The 22,972-nt window shown below is 43.9% G+C and overlaps 3 protein-coding genes and 1 long non-coding RNA gene across 9 annotated transcripts in view; 3 read left to right on the top strand and 1 right to left on the bottom strand.

Annotated features, from left to right (window-relative positions):
* Positions 1-7,687, top strand: part of LOC118285955 (delta-like protein 4) — a 39,158-nt gene extending 31,471 nt beyond the window's left edge. For all 4 annotated transcript variants that reach the window (XM_035609959.2, XM_047337600.1, XM_035609958.2 and 1 more), the window contains 10 exons: positions 1,385-1,636; positions 2,114-2,171; positions 2,703-2,966; positions 3,700-3,760; positions 4,082-4,212; positions 4,325-4,494; positions 4,731-4,950; positions 5,067-5,808; positions 6,002-6,110; positions 6,207-7,687. In XM_035609959.2, coding sequence (XP_035465852.2) covers positions 1,385-1,636; positions 2,114-2,171; positions 2,703-2,966; positions 3,700-3,760; positions 4,082-4,212; positions 4,325-4,494; positions 4,731-4,950; positions 5,067-5,808; positions 6,002-6,110; positions 6,207-6,212 — 2,013 coding nt within the window. In that variant the 3' untranslated portion in view covers positions 6,213-7,687. The remainder of the gene's footprint in view (positions 1-1,384; positions 1,637-2,113; positions 2,172-2,702; positions 2,967-3,699; positions 3,761-4,081; positions 4,213-4,324; positions 4,495-4,730; positions 4,951-5,066; positions 5,809-6,001; positions 6,111-6,206) is intronic.
* An 876-nt stretch (positions 7,688-8,563) lies between these two features.
* LOC118285958 (glutathione-specific gamma-glutamylcyclotransferase 1-like) lies at positions 8,564-10,504 on the top strand. Its single transcript, XM_035609966.2, has 3 exons — positions 8,564-9,069; positions 9,180-9,215; positions 9,716-10,504. Exons 1-3 carry the CDS (start codon positions 8,899-8,901, stop codon positions 10,127-10,129), a joined length of 621 nt encoding a protein of 206 aa, XP_035465859.1. The 5' UTR covers positions 8,564-8,898; the 3' UTR covers positions 10,130-10,504.
* A 348-nt stretch (positions 10,505-10,852) lies between these two features.
* LOC118286628 lies at positions 10,853-21,552 on the bottom strand. 3 transcript variants are annotated; one of them, XR_007029788.1, is made up of 4 exons: positions 21,420-21,552; positions 21,094-21,237; positions 15,627-15,698; positions 10,853-15,516 (listed from the first exon to the last, which is right to left on the bottom strand). It is a non-coding gene; the product is annotated as an uncharacterized LOC118286628 (long non-coding RNA). The 3 variants fall into 3 exon arrangements; XR_007029787.1 differs by lacking the exons at positions 21,094-21,237; positions 21,420-21,552 and adding an exon at positions 19,703-20,165 and having other exon boundaries at positions 10,853-13,331; positions 13,428-15,516; XR_004785423.2 differs by lacking the exons at positions 21,094-21,237; positions 21,420-21,552 and adding an exon at positions 19,703-20,165.
* On the top strand, positions 20,435-22,785 carry LOC118286627 (rho-related GTP-binding protein RhoU-like). The gene is made up of 3 exons (XM_035611200.2): positions 20,435-21,828; positions 21,917-21,975; positions 22,061-22,785. Exons 1-3 carry the CDS (start codon positions 21,663-21,665, stop codon positions 22,508-22,510), a joined length of 675 nt encoding a protein of 224 aa, XP_035467093.2. The 5' UTR covers positions 20,435-21,662; the 3' UTR covers positions 22,511-22,785.
* The last annotated feature ends 187 nt before the right edge of the window (positions 22,786-22,972 follow it).

Here is a 22,972-nt window from a genome sequence, read left to right on the forward strand (position 1 = left end):
CACTTAAAGTGAAATAATGGTCTTTCTTTCCTCCCAGTGTGCGACAAGATGCAGAATGCATGTACATATATGCATATGTACTGTATGTGTGAGTATTTCTGTGCCAATACTCACAAGCTTTCCTAATGATAACTAAAGTTGTAAGAATAACAAATATAGAGCAAGTAAATGGTACAGTATAAGCATGTGGACAAGACCTTTAAGAATTTCCTGAAATACACAAGTACATTAGTATTAATTTCTAATCTTTACACTACAAGTCTAGGATGTCCCCATGGCCTGCTTTTTTGTAAAAACGTGGGCTCCTCAAATGATTTGTGAGTGACACATTTGTGTTTGCAATGTGATTGTCATGCAGCTGTGGAGTTATCTCTCCCTCCATCTTCTCTATCTAAAATAAACACAAGGAACAAGGGAGAAGGCCACAAAATCAGAAGCGTAAAAAGGCGCGGGGCGTCCAGGCGCGTAAAGACGCACCATTAGGAGAAAGAATGACTTTCCTGTTGACCTTATTTATTTGTTGTTTGGAGGTTTGTTTTCTCTGGTATAGCCAATAATGAATTCATTTATATGTAAATCTATGATGTTATAATACATTTCTGCAATCATGGGTAAAAACGAACTTGCACTCTCATGCGCACAAAGGTGCGTTCATTTATCTCCTCCAAAAAAATTGTACTGACGTGTTATGCCGGTCCGAGCAAAAAGAAGGTGGAGGGGAGGAGGAGGGGGGGGGGGGCGGCGTTCGCTGACCGCCAGTGTCTGTAATGACACTACTACGCTGCGGTATATAAACGGGGAGGGACGTCCAACCTGCCTCACTGGGAGTCACTGTGCGCTGATGCTCCGCCACACGCCCGCATCACCGTCGGCAGCGCGAGCCTCGCATCAGCACAGCAGCAAACTCAGACAACCTCCGACCGGCACGATGGATGGGCAACGTAAAGACCGCAGAATGACTCACTTGTGGATATTGACGTTACTGATATTTGTTTAACCCGCAGCCACTGGATAACTCGGTCTTTTCCAACTTTTTTTTCCCCCTTCTGTCTGGATACGGATTGTGGAGCTGGTTCTCTCCTCTTCTTTTGTGGAGGATTATATTTATTGCGACCACTTGTCATCACTCCGCTCGCGCCGTCACCACTTGGAATAGGAGCGTTTGTTGTGGGAGGACTCACTGATTTTTTAAGGATACGCACATCAAACTCTAAAGAATGGCCGTTTGGTTCACCTCTATCCTCACAATAGTTATATTATTATTTACTCAGGTATTTTTCTTTCTTTCTGTCTTTACAATTTAGGACATTTAGAGGGAGAGATAGAAAAAAACAAAACACGGTTGCGTTGTTTTTTGTTTTGCTCACTGTTTTTATCCTTTTAGGTTCTGGGATCAGGTGTGTTCGAGCTCGATCTCCATCACTTTCAGAATACTAACGGTTTGCTGGCGAATGGACGCGGCTGCAGCATGACCGGCTGCCGGACTTATTTCAGGTTGTGCTTGAAGAACTTCCAGACGGTGGTGTCTCCCGGACACTGTATATTCGGCCAGGCCGCCACGCCCGTGCTGGGCACCGACTCCTTCAGCATCCCGCCGGACGCGCGGCTGCGTCTGCCGCTCAACTTCACCTGGCCGGTAAGAGAGAGCACCTGTCCCGCCGCGCGCGCTCACACTGCTCCACACGGCGTCTGTGCAGAGAACCACAAAGATACGCGCGCACCAAAATCCAATTTACTCGTTTAGCAATGGAATTGTTTGACGCTTTCTCACGAGGACGAAAAAGTGCATTTGAAAGTGTTTTTGGATCAAATGAACAGCCAATTATATTACATTTTACAGAAAACGACAACGAATTTACGAGGCTGTATATGTTTTAGATGCCCGCTTAAATAATTACTATTAAAGCTAAACATTGTAGATCCAACTTGAACTGGATCATGGCACCACTGTTGTGCGTAAAGGAACAATAGAGAGCAACTATATGCATTTATTCGTATATATTTCCTGCTCTGGATACGATTATTCCAAGATAAATAATATAAACCAACTAAAGTAAAACGTATATATAAACATTTTGGTAATCTTTTTGTTTCTCCTTGTCTGTCCCCACAGGGTGCATTCTCACTCGTTATTGAAGCCTGGTATTCTCCTGCAGCGGACCCACCTGGAGGTGAGGAGGTGCACACTCCCTGTCCACCACTAGAGGGAGATGTGCCGCACGCACGCACGCAACCCTACACGATTCACCGCCTGTCACACTTTTTTTATTTTATTTTTTTTATCTGTAGATCTCCTCACTTCAAAAACAAAAAAAGTGCCGGCAAGGGGCATCTGGTGCTCTCCGCGTCGTGTATCCATGTTTGTTGTGGGATGGCTTATGAGTCACGCGTCAATTCTTTGCAGTCACATCTGTCCAAGACAATCGCACTTCCCCCGTTTTATTTTTGGCACGCATGGGAAAGTGTGCAGGCCCGAGTGAGAGCGTGGAGGCCTTGCCAAACAAATCCCACTGATTTTTTCCCCTGGATTTTTACACCTATTTTGTTGGGACGCTTCATTGTGGTCACACGCGAAGAGAAGAGGACACGTCATTACACCGTGTCCTCACATTGTTAGATTCATAAGATACTTCGCGGGTTGGATTGAATGTATCTAATAAATATGTAATCCAAGTTCGATTTCCTTGTTTCTCTCTCCCCAGACACCACCAACCCCGATTTCTTGATTAGTTCTTTTGCCATCCAAAGACAGTTGGGAATCGGGCATGGGTGGTCCCAGGATGTGCAGAGCGGGAACCAGACGGAGCTCAGGTACTCATACCGGTTCATCTGCAATGAACATTACTACGGGGACACTTGTTCCAAAATATGCGCTCCGAGAGACGACCGTTTCGGCCACTACACCTGCAGCCCCGACGGGCAAATAGCCTGTCTGCCGGGATGGAAGGGAGCATACTGCCAAGAACGTAAGCACGAGTAAAAGACACCCATGTGGACACTTTTTCTTTCTGTTTGTGCAATGAGGTCAACGAGGGGTTTTCTGGGCTCGAAGGAAGAAAATGATAAGTCTTGAAAATGAAACCGAAGAGATGCGATGAGATGGTTCAGAGGGGAAGTGTTGTGTTGTGAGGGGCCCACCCGCGGAGCCGCGTCGCTCCTGGTGTGGGGCCGTCGAATAGAGACGGAGGTGTGCACGGCTGCAATTTGGAGAGAGAAAAAAAAACCCCGCAGCCGCTTGCTTGGCGCACTTTCTCTGTGAGCGGCTGTAATAATCCGGGGGCCGCAGCACGCGCCGGGGTTAATCGCGGCATTATCGCCCGCCACGCGCCACTCAATCGCGGCCCTTCCATTGTCGGGGCGGCAGCTGCGACCGGGCCTCGGACAAGCCCACCGACAACAATGGGGCAGCTGTCCTGGGGTTTTTCTTTTTTTTTTTTTTTTTTTTAAATTTTTATTATTATTCTGAGAGCGAGCATCTGCTCGGCACCGCGCAGCCGTTTAACACCATAGAGCACGGTATTTGCCCACTGACATGGCCAGGTAACGGGGTTTATTGTGGCAGAGACAAGCATTTGGGAGGTGGTAAAAAGAAATAAACAAACAGAATCCTTATCAGCTGCCTGCTATAAAAGGCTAAATTGGAAATCTTGGATTGTAAATATATGGCTACATGTCTTGTTTGTTTTTTTTCTCTTCCAGCAATCTGTCTTCAGGGCTGCAATGAAAGGAATGGAAACTGCACATTACCTGGAGAGTGCAAGTGAGTATTTCACTTTATAGGTGACCTGTGTGCTTGTTGTTTAATTAAATGCTCTGCTGTGTGGTTGTGGTTTGCACAATGATCCACGTTTATGATGCCCACATCTGGAGAAATGATTAAAAGCAGGTACGCCATTATAAATCTAACCAATATTGCAAGTCGTTAAAGATTTTATTGTATTATGCAGTATCAAATCAAATCACTGTGGATCAAATGTACACAACATCTGTTTTTATGAGGTGTCCCTCTTTGATTAGAAAGTGAATCTGTGTTTGTGTGGGTGAGCCAGCAGTCATGTTGTACTGTTTTATGTGTGAACAGGTGCAGGGAGGGCTGGCAGGGACTCTTTTGTGATGTGTGTAAACTCCATCCGTCCTGTAAACACGGTACCTGTAAAGAGTCGTGGCAGTGCACCTGCAAAGAAGGCTGGGGAGGCATCTTCTGTGACCAAGGTAACCTGCTTCTTTCTCTGAGCTGCACGACATGAATTGTTAGTACTGTAAATAAACCCAACATGGTCCCTCTGGTTCTTCTAGTAAAATGTTTCCACCCGTTTGTTTACAGACCTGAACTACTGCACCCATCACAAACCCTGTGGCAACGGGGCCACATGCATGAACACGGGCCACGGCAGCTACACCTGCGCCTGCCTGCCAGGCTTCAGCGGGGTCAACTGTGACTCAGAGGTCAGGGAGTGTGACAGCCAGCCATGTCACAACGGAGGCCACTGCCTGGTGAGTGCGGAAGTCTCTCTCGCTCCTTTCCCACAACACAGGCCTTCCTGTTTTTGTTTTTGCCTCGGTGTATCTGCAAGTCCAGGAGGATGCTATTGATTGTCAAGTCAGTGGATGAACCAGTTCACAGAGAGTGTGCTGTTAATAGATTTCAGAGGCAGTCTCGAACAGGATACGATAAAAAAACATCTGACGGCGAGCACTTTTTGATAAACCTTATATCGTTCCCCATGCAGGACTCTGAGACTGGCTATAGGTGCGTGTGCCCGCAGGGCTTTGAAGGGACACGCTGTGAAAACAAGGTGCTGACCTGTGCAGATACACCGTGCTTCCACGGCGGCAAGTGCAAAGAGAGGGATCACAGGAATAGTTACACATGCGAGTGTCCAGCAGGATACACCGGACTCAACTGTGAGAAGAAGGTGGACAAATGTACCTCGCTGCAATGCACCAATGGTAATACATCATTCTGTCCAAATGAAAAATAATTCTCCCCCTTTCTGTATATTTGTGTTAGAAATAATGTCAAATACGAGCAAGGCGTCAACTTGTTTTTTTTTGTTGTTGCATAGGTGGACATTGTGTGATCCACGGTAACCTCCGGCTGTGCAGCTGTCGCTCTGGCTTCTCAGGACTGCGCTGCGAGATCAACATCAACGAGTGTGCCAGGAGCCCGTGTGCGAATGGCTCCACCTGCATCGACCACATCAACGACTACACCTGCACCTGCGCCCCGGGGTACACAGGCCGCCACTGCGACAAGCCCACGGACCGCTGTGCCTCTCGGCCCTGCCTGAATGGAGGAACCTGCACGGCGGGAGCCAAAGGCCAGACCGCCTGCATCTGCCCTGCGCATTACAGCGGTACCCAGTGCCAGTCTGGCGGCGTGCCCTCGGCAAACACCCCCAGCCCCAACATAGGCTGGGAGTCCGGGGACAAGCTGAGCTTGGCAGCCATCAGCTTGGGAGCAGGCCTGGTGGCCGTCCTGGTGCTTCTCTGCATGGTGGTGGTGCTGGTGCGTCACGTGAAGAAGCAGAGGAACAAGGAGCAGGACTCAGAGACAATGAACAACCTCTCCAAGGTTGACTTTCAGAAAGACAACCTCATCTCTGCTCTCGAGCTCAAGAATAACAATAAAAAGATAGACCTGGAGGTGGACTGTCCTCGGGAAAAGTTGAATCACAAACACATCAACCACTACCACCTGGACTATAACACCTCCACGGGGTACAAGGACGAAATGTCCCTTCTGGACAAAGATGACAACTGTGAAAAGACAAGAGAAGACAAAAAGCATTTGAGTAGAACGTACAGGTGAGTGGACGTGAAAGGGTTGAATGAATACTTGAATAACAGTTGTGTATTTGTCACTGTGCAATAATGTAGGTTGTGGCCATGTATTTAGTGACACAAAGTTTTGAATATCTACATAGGAAAATCAAAGGTTAATGTAGGACATTCGATAAAGACACTTCTCGTGCTGACACGATGTATCTTTTCTCAACAGCGAAAGGCCGGAGTGTAGAATATCAACAATATGTTCTTCCAGAGATTCAATGTACCAGTCTGTCTTTGTAATCGCAGAGGAGAAAAACGAATGCATCATTGCAACGGAGGTAAGTTTTGCCACGACTCATTGATTTTTCTTCTGCAGTGCACGACCTGCATTGTTTGAGTGGATTTCACTTCATCTCCTTCCTCCTCTCTTTCAGGTATAATACATATGAAGATATTATTCACTGTCGACGTTGGATTCCTTTTGGACTGTTTACACGTCTTTGCAGAGACTGGGATTTATTTAAATGAAAGTTGCTGCTCTTGAAAACTTGATAACTGGATGGAGCCGGTGTGCGCTCAATCGAATGCAATATGTACTAAAAGCCTCTAAACTTTGTGAGAATGTAAAGACTGATAAAAAAAAAAAAAAGACTGCAGGAAATAATGAGCAACTCTGACTTGTGGATGCGCCTTTCGATGTCTTTTTCGACACAAACCCTTTGTCCGCTCCGTCCAAGTTCATCTGAGGGCAACGGGCCGAGATGCTCGTGCCTGCACGTCAACGACGAAGAGGAGGACTATCTTCATCTCCTCTCCACCTTATTGCAGTAATCGGCAATCAACGAATCAACTTACTGCCAACAAGCCTGTGGAGGGAACCGGCCTTTTCCGTGATTCTTTGGCCTGCAATGTGCTATGCAAACAAACAAACAAATACAAAACAAAAAAAATCTGCATTGTGCTAAATCAAAAAGGGACAACAACTACTGAATGCGGTTCATTTTTGAAGAATAAGGTTTTTAGTTATCATCCTTTTTAAATCAAATCCTTTTCCTTTTTTTATTAAAGATTGTATGCAGCCTAGATCAGAAAGCCTTATATACATGTTTGAGAAAAACACTGCGCCCCGCCTTATCTCGATTCCTTTGCACAGCAGCATGGCGACGACATGAAAGATCAATAGCTGCAATATGCTACAGCGCCATGCAGAGAAACTCATGACAGGGACCTTGTTTGACCTTATGCAAGATCACCCTTAAATAAAGACAAAGAAAATACATGATGTGACTATCGTACCAAGGACGCCTTCAAAAGAAATTACTGAACCAATAATGTTGTTTTGTAAGATTAGTATTTCATTAGTAATTTAAGATTATGCAGAACTGATCTTTCTCTATGTTTTATAAGATTATTTTGTACATACTGTATATTTATATGTCGAGATTAGAAGTATGAATTGTACATCTGTTTTTAAGTTGAAAAGCCCCAAAAAGGTGAATTTATTTTTAAAAGTGTTGTTGGTGTTTTATTTTATTATTATTATTATTATTATTTTTGTTAAGAAACAAAAAAGACCCCACAATGGATACATACCTGGTACACTGTTTGTTTGTTGGTCTTCGATGGTCGAGTGTACGTGTGGTCAGATAGCGATCCTAGTTTAAATGTTGGAATCACCGTGTGTGTGCGTGGAAGTGGCCTCACTGTCTGTAGATGCAGTCGTGCTGTATGTCCGCGACATCTGTGTCAGTGTGATGTGAAATCAATGTGCTAACAATCATTCAGTGGACAGTGTTGTAATTGGCAGCAATGTAAGGAAATACACAAACAAAAACAAAAAAAGATTTATATTTAAAAAACAAAAAACAGAAATCTGTATGTGAAAATAAAGAGTCCCTGTGATCTTTCTACTTAACTGCTGCTCTGAACTCCGTCCGCATTTCTGGAGATCACATCATTAAATAACTGGAGCTCTGAAGTACAAAGCTTCCAGAGATTAGATATGATCTTTGGCGATAAGTGATCGCCTGTGGCTCTCTGGCTGTGAGCCAATAGGGGGATGGGGGACAGAGTGAGATGTCAGGACTTTTTGAGAAAATCTGTATGTGCCCCTTTCACTACTGGCGTGTGTGAGCACAGCAGCAGACGGCCACAACAGGCCAGCAGAGCCCTGCCAGCACTCTGAACACGTGCTCTCTGCTCGCCTGATCTCCTGCAGCTCGTGTCACAGCATCAGTTTACAGGTTCTCCTGTTACAGTCTCAAGACTGGAGCTGTCTTTCACTGCCACATGGGGGAGTTTCCCCCACTGTAACATCTCGGCTCATCCAATATCAAGTTAAGTGACCGGCCTGCATTTACACACCACCTGTGTGTGTGTGTGTGTGTGTGTGTGTTACACAGCACAGACACCTAATGAGCTTAGGGGAGAACAGATAGGACAGTCCCAGCTATTTATAGGTAATGTGATTACCTGCTGGACTATCACGGACTGTTTGACACTGAAGGACAACATAGATGCTCCCACATTAAAATTAAAAAAATATATAAAAAAATAAGTAGTAACATGGTAGTGAAATGGGAGAGAAAGAAAGAAAAAAAGAAACTTTTCCCACTTTAACACACTGTTTCCTCTCCTTTCCTGGCGATTCCAACATGTGTGTGCTCACCTTCACTCGCCACTGGTAAAAAAAACAAACACAAAAACAAACTGATCCTGATTGGTTTATCCCTTTAAGCCCGCCCCCGCCGCGTGACCCCATTGGTCGAGACCGTCTCGCTCTGACGTACTGCGAACAACAAATACACGTGTTTTTTTTTGCACCGTACATGAAGATACAGGAGGGAAAACGTCAATATAAGAAGTGGCATCTCGACGGAACCGGGCCTGGCAGCACACCCTCCGCCCTTTGACAAGACTCTGGGAGATAGATGATGAAAATGAAATGATCTTTTCTTCTTCTTCTTCTTCTTCCTTGTAGCAGTCTGACGCAGGGACAGTCCGATGGGACGTGTGGGACGATAGAAGCAGCAGAGGGAACAGGAGGAGCTGCTGCTGCCTGTTGACATCAACCTGTCCCTGTAGTTATTTCTTCTTCTTCTCGTTTGCAACACAAATTAACTCACGATGAAACCTCGAGACTCCACGAAGGAGAAGAGCAGCCTGTGGATATTCGGATACGGCTCCTTGGTGTGGAAACCCGGGTTTGCTTACAAGAGGAGCACAATCGGCCACATCCGAGGATTCAAAAGACGCTTCTGGCACGGAGATGATTTCTACCGAGGGGACAAGGACAAGGTGAGGGGTGGACATGTGCACCCGCCACTTGAAATTCTTGTCCAATGATATCATCATAAAGCATAGAGCATCAAAGTATAACACTTTCTTGTTGCTGTGTGTCTCCGCAGCCAGCCAGAGTGGTCACACTGGTGGAGGATGAGCAAGTAAGTGTCTACTTTCCTACTGTGTGTACAGCCTGCGGTGGTGAATTTCATTTCTATATTCCTACAATGCCAACTCACGGCTCTGTGACAAATAACAGAGGGAGGGAACATTACTATTGGTGACACAGGGGAGTCTCTTCTCATGGCCCACTTGTCTGACGACGAAGAAGGAAACACAAAAGAGCAGCGTGGAATTGTAGGTCATGAAACATGGAAGCAAAAAACCGTAACAATATAATGAGGCAAATTGGGAATTTGTGAATATGGGCACCGACAAAAAAAGATTGATTTATGTTACTGTGCTGTCTCATTTTTCTATTTTCCAACTATGATTGTTTTATAAACACAGATCATACTTGCCTCAGGTGTTGGCAGAATATTCGAAAACTCGATGACAGTATATCCTGCACTTGACCTGTATACTGTAGGCGTCAATCAAACATTCGCTCTTGCTGTGCTGATACAGATGTTTATGTCCACGCCGCTTGTTTTCCCCGCAGGCGTGCACATGGGGTGTGGCCTACGAAGTCACCGACTCCCAGGTGGAAGAATCCCTCCAGTACCTGAACATGAGAGAAATTGTGCTGGGGGGCTACATAACCCAGATGGTGGAGTTCCTGCCGAAGGAGAAAGGCCAGGGGCCGCTGCTGGCCGTCGTCTACATCGCCACCTCCAGCAACCCCATCTACCTCGGCCCGGCCTCGGACAGAGAGATCGCTGCCCAGATTGCCGCGTGCAGTGGCAACACGGGCCACAACATCGAGTACCTGGTCCGCCTGGCGGAGTTCATGAGGCTCTCCTGCCCCGAGGCGGAGGACGAGCACCTCTTCTCCATCGAGGCGGCAGTTTTAAACATTTTCAGTGAATGTGGGGGGATCAAACCCCAAAAACCCATACTGCTGGGAGCTTCATGAAAGACGCCGCTCCGCAGTCTTAAAAATGTCTTTATACATGAAGTCCTTTAAAAAGGAATATCTGACTTGACTTTTATGGTGGGGGGGGGGGGGGGGGGGGGGGGGGGGGGACGTTGCTGTCACTCAGCACTTCCTCTTTTATCTCATGTTACTCAGCACTCTACTCTTGACCTTCTCACTTCTTCTCACCAGCTGTACCACTGCCACATACTGTATGCAAACTCCAGAAGCATGTGATGCTTTTAAAAATCACACGAAGAGATGACGTCTATTTTTTGAATCCTATGCTTTCACACCTTTGTTGTAAAAGGCTCTCAAAAGCTATTGTGCATTTTCAAAGAAAATTTTGTTTTAATAAAACTACTACAAAATCTGTATGAGGAATATGTGTTTATGACTTTTTCCTTGGCACTCAGGTGAGCGTGAAGAAGTCTCCTCTATGTTGATGTATACAGTTGAACGCATACAGACACACGCTCCCCCCAAGTCACGTGGCCCTCTGACTTTTCCTCAGAGGGCTGTGAACTGCACGGGCCATGTGGCTTTTAGATGCAAGGGGGTTTAACCTCGTATACGCTGCCAGACACAGCGGTGGGTCCATCTTTTAAAATACCTGTCGAGTAGCCAAGCATTCCTCAAATCAGAATTTTCTTGACTTCTAGTTTGAGATAAAAATGCTCCCAAAGACGGGTCATTTCCATGCACATAAAATATGTAGGGTATTTAATTCAATGCCATACATGGAAACACATGTAATGTTTTGACTTGCTTTACTCAGTGTAAAAAAAAAACAGAGGGGAACTTAAAGGAACAATCAGGCATAAATCATTCACCGAATGTCCAGTGTAATATCCAGTGATGCCGGCGCTGGGAGTAATCTTTGCTCAGGCCATGGAGGACCGCCTGCTCTATAGAGTCTATAGGGGCTTAGTTGAGAGGAGGGGGGTGCAGATAGGATTCCTTTCCCAGTCTGAGCTCTGATCACTTGGCAATAACATGCGCACATGCCGTTTTCCCTCCGTGGACAAACAAGCCCGCATTTTAGGCCGTGCAGTTCCGTGCCACACTGTCCTGTGTTCCTAGAAATCCGCTGAAAACTGGGTCAAAGGTGTGAGCTGCGGAAGAAACAGAGCGCGGGAACATACAGTTAAAGAAGAGCTCACGTGTGCAGGCCATGCAATGTGGACGGACATGGACAGAAGGGTAACCGGTCGTTATATAACCGCAGAACAGTGTTATCTGTTTACAGGGAACAATTGTAAAACTGATTTATGGAGGAACTGTTACACAAGGATTACAGAGAAACAGTTTCACACTGAGAACATCAACAGCACACGTTCCTGCAGTGTTTTCTGAGACACAGTGTTTTTGTTTCAATAAATGAATCCAGACAGACACACAAACAGCAGTGAGTCAGCCTTTGTCTGAGGCCTTTTGTGACACAACACGGTCACATGTGGCAAACACCACAATCCTAGTACAAATACTCCAGAACAAGAATATCTGATGACAAAGGTATTTTCATGACTCAGAACGTGGTGTGTTTTGGGGTTTTTTTGGCTCCCAGTCTACAAACTAGATGTCATCTGTTTTGTACTTTCATTTTGGATTCATATAAAATATTAATAGTGTAATCCAAGATTCATCTTCCTTGTACCTCACTGTCACATACCAACAAGACCAAAGCTCATCCTCTCCACATAGACTTGCTGGTGCATGTCATTGTATATGCCTTGTCAAACTTGTGAAACAAAAAAGTAAGAAGTATCATTATCACAGTTCAGATGGTTTAGGATACACTCCTACCCAGTGTGCAATACTGTAACACATTACATTTTCAAAGCAACCCATTGAACAACATATGCATAGTTATATTTCTATCTACATTTCTTTCATTGTTATTCTAATTTCATTGTATTCATTCCCTACCTTATTTTACTCTTTGTACCCTATTTATATATGTATATCTTTAATTTTAACTTGCTGAGTGACCTGTTCTATCGTCCCACACTTTACGTTGTTACGTTAACCCCGTGTTTACCTACACATGACAAACAAGAAAAACCTGAAACTTGTATGGAGAAAACATCCCATCTGCTCGACTGTTATAATGTGTTCATGAAGGCTGGAATAAGCATTTATTTCTGTATCTATTCGCAGTGAAAGCATTACAATTTACAGCTCACTGTGGCACCTCTCACTAGAGCTATAAAGGCAAGTCAATCAATAAATGCCCCTTACCGCACTGTTGGTCATCCTTGGTGGGGATTCAGAGGGAATATGAGACCCCTGGGGTCACCAAGTCGGCAGATAAATACTGACAGAGACAGACGCAAACCTCTGCATATATCTGATTTTGTCTGTAAAAAACCATCAAATCTTACATAAAGAAATCTCATTGTATTGACTAAAAACACATGTACATGGTTAGACAGTGATCCCAATGCACTTTGAACTCCCTAATCCATATTAATACCCCCCCTGAGGTCCCTTGCTCTCCAGGAAAAGATGTTGGTCATTATCTTCTCAACAGAGACAGATTATTATGAGGAACATACACAGGACCGCAAAGTGGGGGCAAAGGTCGTGTCCTCAGGATGTGCATTTGGCCTATCACCACCCAGAATCCTAGTCACACACTCCAAAGACATTATTCCCACTAATGCATTTCCGAGCCTCCACCTGCATGCTAATGTGTACCCCGCCTGAACCCTGAACCCTGACCCTTGACCTCGGCTCGGCCAGTGCAGGGCTGAAGGTCACCGGGGAAATGTGTTAAAGAGAAACCGATTGGGCAACTGATGGAGGGCATGTGCTTTAAAGCCCTAGCCCTTTCATATTGAGAGTTCTGCCCCGTCCGCCGAGCGTCACCCCACCCCTCTCTGGGCTCCTGTCAGTGGACATGAGTGCTGTGCGGTCATGGAGGCCACTTCACCACAAGAGGAAGACCATGGCCATTAATGAGGCACAAACAATGGGGAATGATCTGCCAGTAAAGCACGTGCCTTCTTTCAACCCTCTATCAATCAAGAAAATAGAAACTGAAAGTAATGTTCCGTATGTTATATATTTCATTAAAATAACAGTTTTCAGAATTGTTAGATCAAAAGGCTGACTGGTTTCTGGCTCGGGGCGTGAGCTGCTGCTCATCCTGTTTCATGACGCAGAAGAGAAGTGACCCAGTTCTGACTCATCCATCATCCTGCAATGAGAAGCACTTCTTTAATCAATTCATCATCACCAGTGGTTGATGGCGGCGAAATTTGTTCCTTCTTGTCCAAACAGAAACATGACTCACCCCCACTTGATGTTTTAATCCAATCTGTTTGGTACAGAACTGGCGACTGAAACCAGGCTCGACGAAGTTAAAGCTCAGCAGCCAGAGAGTGGCCTCCTGCTTCATTAGCATGTTCTATCCCGGAGGAATGGCACTTTTGCTGTCCTTAATGTCATTTCCCTAATCTCCTTTACACTCAAGCCCACCACGGCTGCCCGGGCCTGGCTGAGGGGTGTCAGGCTCCAAGGGGTAAATGGCTCTGTGAGATCATCAGTGGGTGAACTTTTTGTTTCTGTTTCATCTTGAAACACCTTAGGTCGGAGTGGAATTTACTGTAAAGCCTGAAGGTACGGTAGTTATCAAAATGTGCCACTGGACAAGACAAGTGAATCTGTCATTTATAACTCAGGGGTTTAGGTGAAGCCAAACGTCTCTGTGTGAACCATCCTAGAGAAATTACCATTCTAAGGACATAACCTCATGAGAGAGATATTAAGTAGCAACAGATCTTATGTCATCCTCTTCAAAACACTAAACATTCTGAAGAGAGGAAATCAACCTTATCTTTAACTTAGAAGACAGACATTTAATGAAAATAAAGAAAAACCTTTCATGAAAGTTACAGTGTCCCATTACTTATTCTCATAGTGATTATGTATTGAAGAGTGGGGAGAATCCAGGTATGGAGAAAAGTTAACAACAACAACAATTATAATAAAAAGCCAAAAGGTAAAAAAGTAAAACATCAACAACAACAAAAAAATAATGATCACACACCCTGTTTGCTGGCATCGTTCGTCAATAGAGTCGAATGCAACTTTAAGTGCATAGATGGAAATTACAATTACAATTTACAAAATGGAGAATATAACAACATCTGTCAATCAGAAGTTGGAAAAATCTTCTGCACACTGGAAATAATGGGTTAACGCCCCATAGGCCAGATTTAATTTTTCCACAAATCAATGATTATGTTGTAAAGAAATTATCAATACCCACTTGTGCATTGTTTTTCTAGAGTACATATAGTGTATGTATACCTATTATTTTGAGACTTATGGCAAATATGAATATATGAATAAATGATGTATCTGAAAACATACATATATGTATAGCAAACTGCACAGACAGGTAGGACAACTCACTAAATACGTCTTTAACACACAAAGTAAATGACAATATCTTTCTCTCTGGATGTCAATATGAGCCAAAAATAAAAAGAAGGATTGCACAGTATTTCCCCCGTCAGGCCTACAGCAGAACTGGCCTGAGCTCACGGACAGCTGCTAAATGTAGACAGTGGAAACTGGTGAGCAACCAAGACGTCATTGAACCAAGCTGGAGGAACAAGAGGTGAATGTTCTTGTACTTTCTTGTTGTTTGGTCTCCCGCTGACCCTGATATTGTACAGTGTATGTCATAATAATAATAATGTCTTTTAAAATCTTTTTTTGTTTTTTACATGACCACCTCAAAACTCAAAATGTAAAAAGATTTTGAAGTGGTACACAGAAATAAATGAATGAAATACAATTGTTACAGAAAAATGTTGATATTTTTGCATGTTATACAGACTGTTTGTGAACAAATATTTTTTTCTAAATGGTCATTAATCAACAAAGAAATGTACATTATATATATCTATTTCCTATGTAAATGCACATTATATATATGTATATCCTACAAAGACACACCTTTAGGTCCCCTTTACACCTCTTATGAACAAACTGTTATAAAACTCCAATAAAATTCATTCAAATAGACCTATAGCACAATCTACAAGAGTCACAGATATAATATGAAAGAGTCGAATCAGGGCGGTGCGATGTGGAGGGCTCTGTAGAAGTGGACCCGCGCCAATTTAGATATAAAGGGCTCATTCTAAGGTAAAAAAACCACAACACCCCTTTGTTTCAGGTGATTATACACTGATGAAAACATCATTATGGATATTATATTCCATTTCATACATCCCCCTAAACCCTACACACTGGAAAATTTAAGATGATTAATATTCACTCCCTGATTAGGACCTTTGGCCTCTGTCCTCCGTGGAATAAGCGCAATTGAGAGGAGGTAATGCGGACCACGGATGAGCCTCCAGCCCCCCCTGTTGGCACATACAAGCTGTATTTGAACAGCACACACAACTTAGATGCTCAACTTACAAATGCAAAACCAAAATTGCACAACATAATAAAACATCATACTACATCATACCCAATCCAGGAGGTTTAGGCAACAGGCATCGTGCTCTCTGATAATCCCTGTCTCGGTGTGCCGTGTCCCATCCTGCAGGGAAATTCAAATCATAACAGTCCCTGTGATTTATGAGCCCTTGTTGGATTTTCTTATCCATTGCTCGACTTTGGCGTTTGACTTTGGCCATGACATTGTGACGACTCCGAGCCCTCAGGTACTCTGATTCACTTTTCTTAGCCTGAATCAAAAGGCCCTGGAGGTTTCCTGCCATTTTTCTCTGGAGCGTTTTGTTTCAAAGAACAGGAAAGGGAGCTCTGTTTCCCACACACTCACAGAGGTTCGATATCAATGACATTTTATAGACTGCGGCCCACAATCGAGCAGCTGCACAGCCATTGTGACAGTCTCTGTGTTGCAATACACGTAACTAACAATGCTGCAGCTTTTTAGACGGAATAGAAGCTTTGCCACAAACTATATGCAAACCAAGTTAGCACATTTTAGCATTGATTATGAGGTCAGCCTTATGTTGTTTATACAAAAGATATTTTTAAGATTAATTTGCTCTTTCATTTCATTTTTCTCCTGAGTCCCCTTTTATCATCTCTGTGATGTATCAGAAACATATTCCATCTTCTACCCACTCCCTTTCTGTGGGACTTCTTTCTAAACTTAAAAAAAAAAAAATGTAATCTGGCTAAATGCAATGACAAGGCATGCAACATTTTTTGTTAAATCCATAAACCAACAATCTTATCAACATAACTGCGAGGGCGTTCCTACATGTTGGTCAACATAAACAAGCTCAACAATGCCCTTTTTTTTTAGTTTCATTTCCAGCAAGAGTCAAGTGTGTAATGGCAAATAATGATGTTTTGTGTTTGTTTGTGACTTTTTATCCCTTTGAAAAGATCAGGTTCTCATGTTAATCAGCCAATTGAGAGAGAGTTTCCTGTTTTAAATAGATTCTAATCGTGCTCTGCAAGAACATCTGCTGCTGTGCGGATTGATGTGGAGCCAATTGAAACTAAACTAAGAAGAAAGAAACACAGATGCTTCAAAGGCCAACGGGTGAGATCCCTGGCGACATGATTATCAATTCCCTGTAATGCGACGGATCAAAGACTGAGATGTTGAGTTGCTGATGTTTTTAATTATAGATGTAAATTATTATGTCTTGAACAGCTTTGAAATACAAAATGCCCAGTTCTTGTTATGTCTTGTATTTGTCATGAATTGACGTCTGAATCTGTGTCTCCACACCTGATCCAGTTGGAAACAACCAACTTCAGGGTTTCTTCTGCGAGGCAGGTCGGGCCTTCAGGCCTGCAGCAGGCCCGACTTCATCAGCTCCACGTGGCTGTTATTATGACAGAAGGTGTTTGAGTTCCTTGTGTCCTGCTTTTGAGCGCCACGGACAACTTGAGCATGAGATTCAGGACTGAGATTATGCCAAACATGCACACACATGCAGGACTGGAACAAGTTGTAGCTGCTCTCAGACATGCACTGAAGTCCCGACTACATGCTAGAACCTGAATGTCTGCTGGAAATTTCCCTGCCACTGATTGCATGTTCTTTTATGTCAACGGCAAACTCTGGAATACAATGAAATGAACCATTTAATATCCTGCAGAAATTCAGCTTTGCAAGATGAATTATGTTTGCTCTCTGCATTCTACTTCAGCTAAAGTTAACTGTGATAACTCATGATTTTGTTATTTCCAGTCTGTGTGTTACGCTAACCTCTCTGTCTTCTAACTGTAGCTTCACTATTTTAAAGACATGAGAGTGGTATCAATTCTCCCCTGACTCTAACCACACCTTAACCTAACTGTAAGTATCCACCTGAACTGCCATTCTGTTTCAATATTATTATCAACTATCGTTCGTATCGCTAATACCCCCAAAACTCTTTTTTGTTGATTTTAACGTATTTAAAATCTGATTGGTGCAAATCACCATTGCAAAATGTGCCGCCATATTCAAATGAGTGCGAAGAGCACTGACCAAAAACAAGAGCAGAAGACATCGATCTCTCATTCAAAATAGAAATTGCTCTAACTTTGACAAAAGTCGATCAAAGTAAGACACTGATTGAGGTAAAAAATGTTTTAGGGCCTTTAAATGTGTGTTAAAAAAATAAATAAAGTAAAAGTAAATTCACAGGCATAATGCAGTGGTCAACACCGGACAGATCGATTGAGGTATTCTTGTCTGACACTTTCAGAGCAAGGCTACGGTGTATCCCACAAGAGGACTGACCCGGGGTGCTGCTCTCCAGAGGGTACAGGGAGATTAGTGCGCCGCTCCTGGACCCCTGCCAGGGTTTAATGGAGCAGTAGTAAATTGACAGAGATGCTTGTCGGCCAACAAAGGCCCAAAAAACACCCAGGCTTTACTTAAAAACTGGGACAGGCTGATTTAAGCGGTTTCAGATCCAAATGATTAAATGCCGGTTATGAAATTAATTCAGATTAACTACAAAAGCACTGATCCAACGAAAAAAAAGGCAAGGAAGTATATCCTGATTCACACAATCACAATGTATTCGCGGTTGGAGTTTATGCTTTCCGGTAATGTCTGTTGGCCGCAAGTCAAGAATGTGGACAACAGGGGTCGGCTAGGTGGTAGGGCAGGGGTGGGGGAGATCGGCCGCGCTCTGAATTCCCATGAATCACTTGGTGCGCTGACCATTAGGTGCTAGAATTTGAGTTGACCTGGGAAGGCGCCGTATCCTGTTGCTAATAAATTGGAGCAATACATGCTATGACTCTCTCATGGCAAAATCCCACAAGGGTAAATATCAATTCAGCCGCAGAATGGAAAAGTTCAACAACTATTGGAGGGACTGCTATGAAATCTGTTACAGACATTCACTCTGAGGCTGAAGCTACTGTAGCTTCAGCCTCAGAGCAGCCTGACCTGTACCACAAGAATCTAAAGTGTGGAACTTGTTCAACCTGAGGTGGGACAACATGCAAACATGTTGCAATGTGTCGCACCAGTGAAGAGGTTAAAAACTTAACACTATGCGCCGAGGGGCAATAAAAGAACAACATCAAACGAACACAAGGTTCTAAATTAATCCACCACAGTTTATGTTTTGTGTCAAATTCGAGCAAGCAGGTCAAAACCCTTGACCTGTGCTGCAACCATTGTGGAAAAGATTATGTTCAACATAGTGTGATGTAAAGCAAGTGACCCCGCGTGCCCTTTCCGTGACTCCTAAGTAACATCTAGGAACTAAAGGAGAGAGACAGCGTTTGCATTATGTGGGGTGTCATAGTGTGATGGAAGCACCCGCCCTGCTCTAATCCTCACCACTTAAGAGCCTTGGCAGTATCTACTTAAAGGCACATTATGCAGGAAATGCTATGCAAATGGATTGTTTATCGCCTCATCTCTGTGTCAGCCACTTGTTTTGTGCCCAGTGTACCACACTGATCTCTGGCTTGGGGAGGGGCATAATCTTTTAACACCTATCTGACAGATTTTTCTATTGTTGTCGGATTAGATATGAGAAACTTCAGCTAGTTGTAGTAGTGCATATTCACTTTTTTTTAAAAATCCCAAGCAATACTTCAGGGAGACAAAGGCTCAGACAGAGTTCACCCTAAAGTGTATCTTTGCATAAATTTGCAGAAAGTCAGTCCACATGAGCGGAATGATTTTTGTTTAACTGCACGTGCATTTGGGGCCCTCCTAAGCTGTACACATCGAGAGACCCTTACTAAGCAGATTACCTCCATAAATCTATGTCAGGATACATTTTCTGCATGTCTAGTCATGCAAGGAGTGAGAGCGTGAGAATGCACGCACACAAAACATGTTTACAGTAACAGATATGCATCCGAATTGACTATCTTTAGGCTCTGGGCCACGGTTCAAGTCATCAGCGCGCTGCTGACATCTGCTGCACAAGTGAAGGTACGTGCAGACCTTGTGAAGCAGTTGCGTTCGGCTGCACAATGCCTGTATTCACATTTGTAGCAGCGAAGAGCCGCTCACTGGTAGAGGAAAGAGGCTGCTACAGGAAAAGAATCTTTGCATGTCGAGATATTTAAAGACGGTTTCCTGTGTTTGACATTTACCTTGGATTAAGGAACAGCATTGTGACTCACAGCTGTCAGAGGTGTGGCATGTGAGCCGAGCTGGCAACGCGATGTGTGTTTGGGGTGAAGGGGGGCGACCAGATGTTGTCCTCTGACCATGGGGAATAAACTCTATCACTCACTCCGCAGGTGGTGGGAAAAAAGGGGGTGAAAAAGGGAGAAGAGAAGGAGCGAGGGAGAAACAACGACAAACAGGAAGCAGAGACCTTACAACACAATGCTCGCAGAGTTTCCTGCAGGCTCAGACAGATAAGGAACAACACTTTGTTTAAAGCCGTATTTTCTCCCCCAAACGTTTCCCGCTCTCTAAAACCACAGCTCACAGTGCGTGAACAATTCTTGTGCACTACAGCTGCGACGTTGTGGAGCAGAAGATGTGGATTGTGAGTTCTTGCATTTGGACAAAAAAATGAAAACGAAAGAAAAACAACAACAACACCCCCCCCCCCCCCCCCCTTAATGTCTCAAACAATATGAGCAAGTGAATTTTATAAAAGCAAACTACATACAAGAAGACAATGGTACTGTAATAACCCTCATTACAATGTCGACGTACCACATCTGGGCAGTGGCCAGGCACAAACATGCTGTGTGATGTATAGGATCAATCTGAAGGATTGATCATGCACCTGCATCATCGTCTGCACAACTCTAGACACCATCCAAAAGGAGCTCAATAAAAAAGAGGCATTAGTACTATTCATCTTTCGATGTTGCAATTATTGCTATTACCATATTGCTATAAGTGTAATCAGTAAGCTTTATAAGATAATACCTTTATAGTCCTACTATGGAGACATTTGTTTTGTTACAGCAGCAAATGGATAAAACAAATAAGAAGCACCAGTAAAATGCATTGTAAACATAGACAAATCGAAAAAATAGCAATAACGTTACACTGTATATCCTATCTACAGTGTAAATATGGAGTAGACAGGGCTGCACACGGAAGATATTAGTATTGCATAGACACAAGTCTATGTGTGTGTGTGTGTGTGTGTGTGTGTGTGTGTGTGTGTGTGTGTTTATGAACCCAGTCACCCTGACAGACACAGGATGAAACATCATGGCACATGAAGTTTCTGCTATAAACATCATCTTGTGACACTCTAACAATGCCCCCCTCAGCTGTGCCCTTTGCCCTTTTACATGCGATAGTAGAGCTGCCCTTTGTGTGCCTGCAGAGCACCCAATCGGTTTTTATAGGGAAATAAAATATCTCTTTGAAATTCCTGACATATGACATTTAGGGGAGCATGGATCATGAAAGCTGTGCTGAAAAATGACCCCAAAAAAATATTTTGTGAAATATGAAAAAAAAAACGTCCATTTTGATAAACAAAAACTAACAAAGGCCTGTTTTCACTCACCAATCATCGACAAGAAGAAACTGGAAGCGGTGAAAATATGAAGCACGAGGAGGGCACGAACCTGCAAAGATGACAGGGGCAACAGCTCCCTCCGCCGACCGCCGGTGGTATTACACCCGAGTGTTTAATTCATTCGGTGCAGTTCTAAAGAGCAGAGTTTGCAACATTTTTTAAATCCCGCTCGCCCAATTATAGAGTTAGTGGTCCATAATAAAATTGTAATGTTGGATATGTCTGCCAGTTTTCATTTATATGGGTCAATTCATAACAAGTTTAATTTAAATAGAAGTTGTCATGAAGAAATGTATTTCTTGCTGCTACTGTACGTTTTTGCAGGTCAGATGAGCTGTCCTCTGCCAGTGGTCAGCTCCTCTTGGTGGGAGTGACTATGTAAATCTGCTTCAAAGGGAAACAGAGAAAGAGTTTGGGGCTCACTCATCTGATTGGGCGCCTTTGTTCTTTCAAATCTCCAGCCTTTATTGGCACCAGCAGGCCCTTGGGGGAGAAGGCATCTTTTACAGTAACAACTGCACTCCTGCATGGACCTGCTTGGATAATGGAGAGGAAAGATGGCACAGGCCTCTCAGAGACATGAAAAACCAAACAGGCCGCGGGAAGAGCTGAGCTGCATGCTGGTTGGTGATGGAGCGGTGGGAAAGACCAGCATGATTATCAGCTACATCTTCAATGGATACAACAGCGAGTACAGGCAAACTGCTTTTGATGTTTTTACTGGTAAGAAAAAGGTTTATTTCTTCTGTATATGCCATCAGCTGCATGACTCTGCAATAAAACTAAATGCTTATTTCTACTTGACCTCCAGGTGTGGTTCATGTGAATGGCACCCCAACTCGTATCAAACTGATAGATACAGCCGGACAGGTACATAATCCACACCACACAATCATTTATTCAGCATTTAATCTTTAGTCCTCTGATCCTCGCCTCTCATCATTTGATCTGCCAGGAGGAGTTTGGCCATCTGCGTTCTCTGTGCTATGCCCATGTGGACGTGTTCGTCCTCTGCTTCAGCCTGGTCAACCCCGTCTCCTTCGAAAACATCGCCTCCAAATGGATCCCACAGATCCGCGCGGGCAACCCGTCCTCTCCCATTGTCCTGGTTGGAACTCAGTCGGACCTTAGCCACAATGTGGAGGTCCTTGTCCATCTGGACCAGCTGGGCACCCGACCCGTGCACTTCAGCAGGGCCAGGAGGCTGGCACACAGGATCAGAGCTCATGACTATGTGGAGTGTTCGGCTCTGACGCAACACAACCTCAAACATGTGTTTGACTGTGCTGTATCTGCCGCCATTAAGCACAAGCACACGGGCACTGAATGTAAAAAGCTCAGCCTACGTAAACGCTTAAAGACTTTTTGTGTTGGTGGATGGAGGAAAATCTTCAGATACATGTGATTTGGGATCAAAGAGTGGATCCAATGTTCTCTGCTTGTTTTCAGACTTGATGACAAGCCATGCATTTTTATTGAAATATTGTGTGCACTATTAGAACAGGACCTAAACGCTGTGTTGATACCCAGGCTTAAGGTCCTGTAAGAAAGGCGATAATCAGTTTAGGGGGTTACATAATATGCTCTTCTGTCGTCGTCTCTTCATGTTTTCTTGCTGTTGTTCATATTTTCGTGTGAGTGTGTGAGTTAAAGTTTTGTAATAAATGCACTACAGTGTCACATTGCCAGGGTCTGTTTTCTTTTCAATCTGAAAAGCTAACATAAATCTAAAACATTTGTTCTGTAGATTCTGCACTGGAGGATACTGTCAGTAAGGAAATGGAGGGAAAACACAAAGTGCTATTTGGAACAAATGGTCACCTGCTGGTACTTTGAAGGGCTAGTTTACAAGACAAAGGCCATTTAA

Source organism: Scophthalmus maximus, chromosome 15 (assembly GCF_022379125.1).
Source record: "Scophthalmus maximus strain ysfricsl-2021 chromosome 15, ASM2237912v1, whole genome shotgun sequence".
Taxonomy (NCBI): Eukaryota; Metazoa; Chordata; class Actinopteri; order Pleuronectiformes; family Scophthalmidae; genus Scophthalmus; species Scophthalmus maximus.

Excerpts from the sequence above, each read along its gene's own strand:
- LOC118285958 (XM_035609966.2), top strand. The coding sequence starts at position 8,899 with ATGAAACCTCGAGACTCCACGAAGGAGAAGAGCAGCCTGTGGATATTC. Across the intron at positions 9,070-9,179 it reads ACCGAGGGGACAAGGACAAG|CCAGCCAGAGTGGTCACACT; the intron begins GTGAGGGGTGGA and ends GTGTCTCCGCAG. Across the intron at positions 9,216-9,715 it reads CACTGGTGGAGGATGAGCAA|GCGTGCACATGGGGTGTGGC; the intron begins GTAAGTGTCTAC and ends TTTTCCCCGCAG.
- LOC118286627 (XM_035611200.2), top strand. The coding sequence starts at position 21,663 with ATGGCACAGGCCTCTCAGAGACATGAAAAACCAAACAGGCCGCGGGAA. Across the intron at positions 21,829-21,916 it reads TGCTTTTGATGTTTTTACTG|GTGTGGTTCATGTGAATGGC; the intron begins GTAAGAAAAAGG and ends CTTGACCTCCAG. Across the intron at positions 21,976-22,060 it reads TGATAGATACAGCCGGACAG|GAGGAGTTTGGCCATCTGCG; the intron begins GTACATAATCCA and ends TTGATCTGCCAG.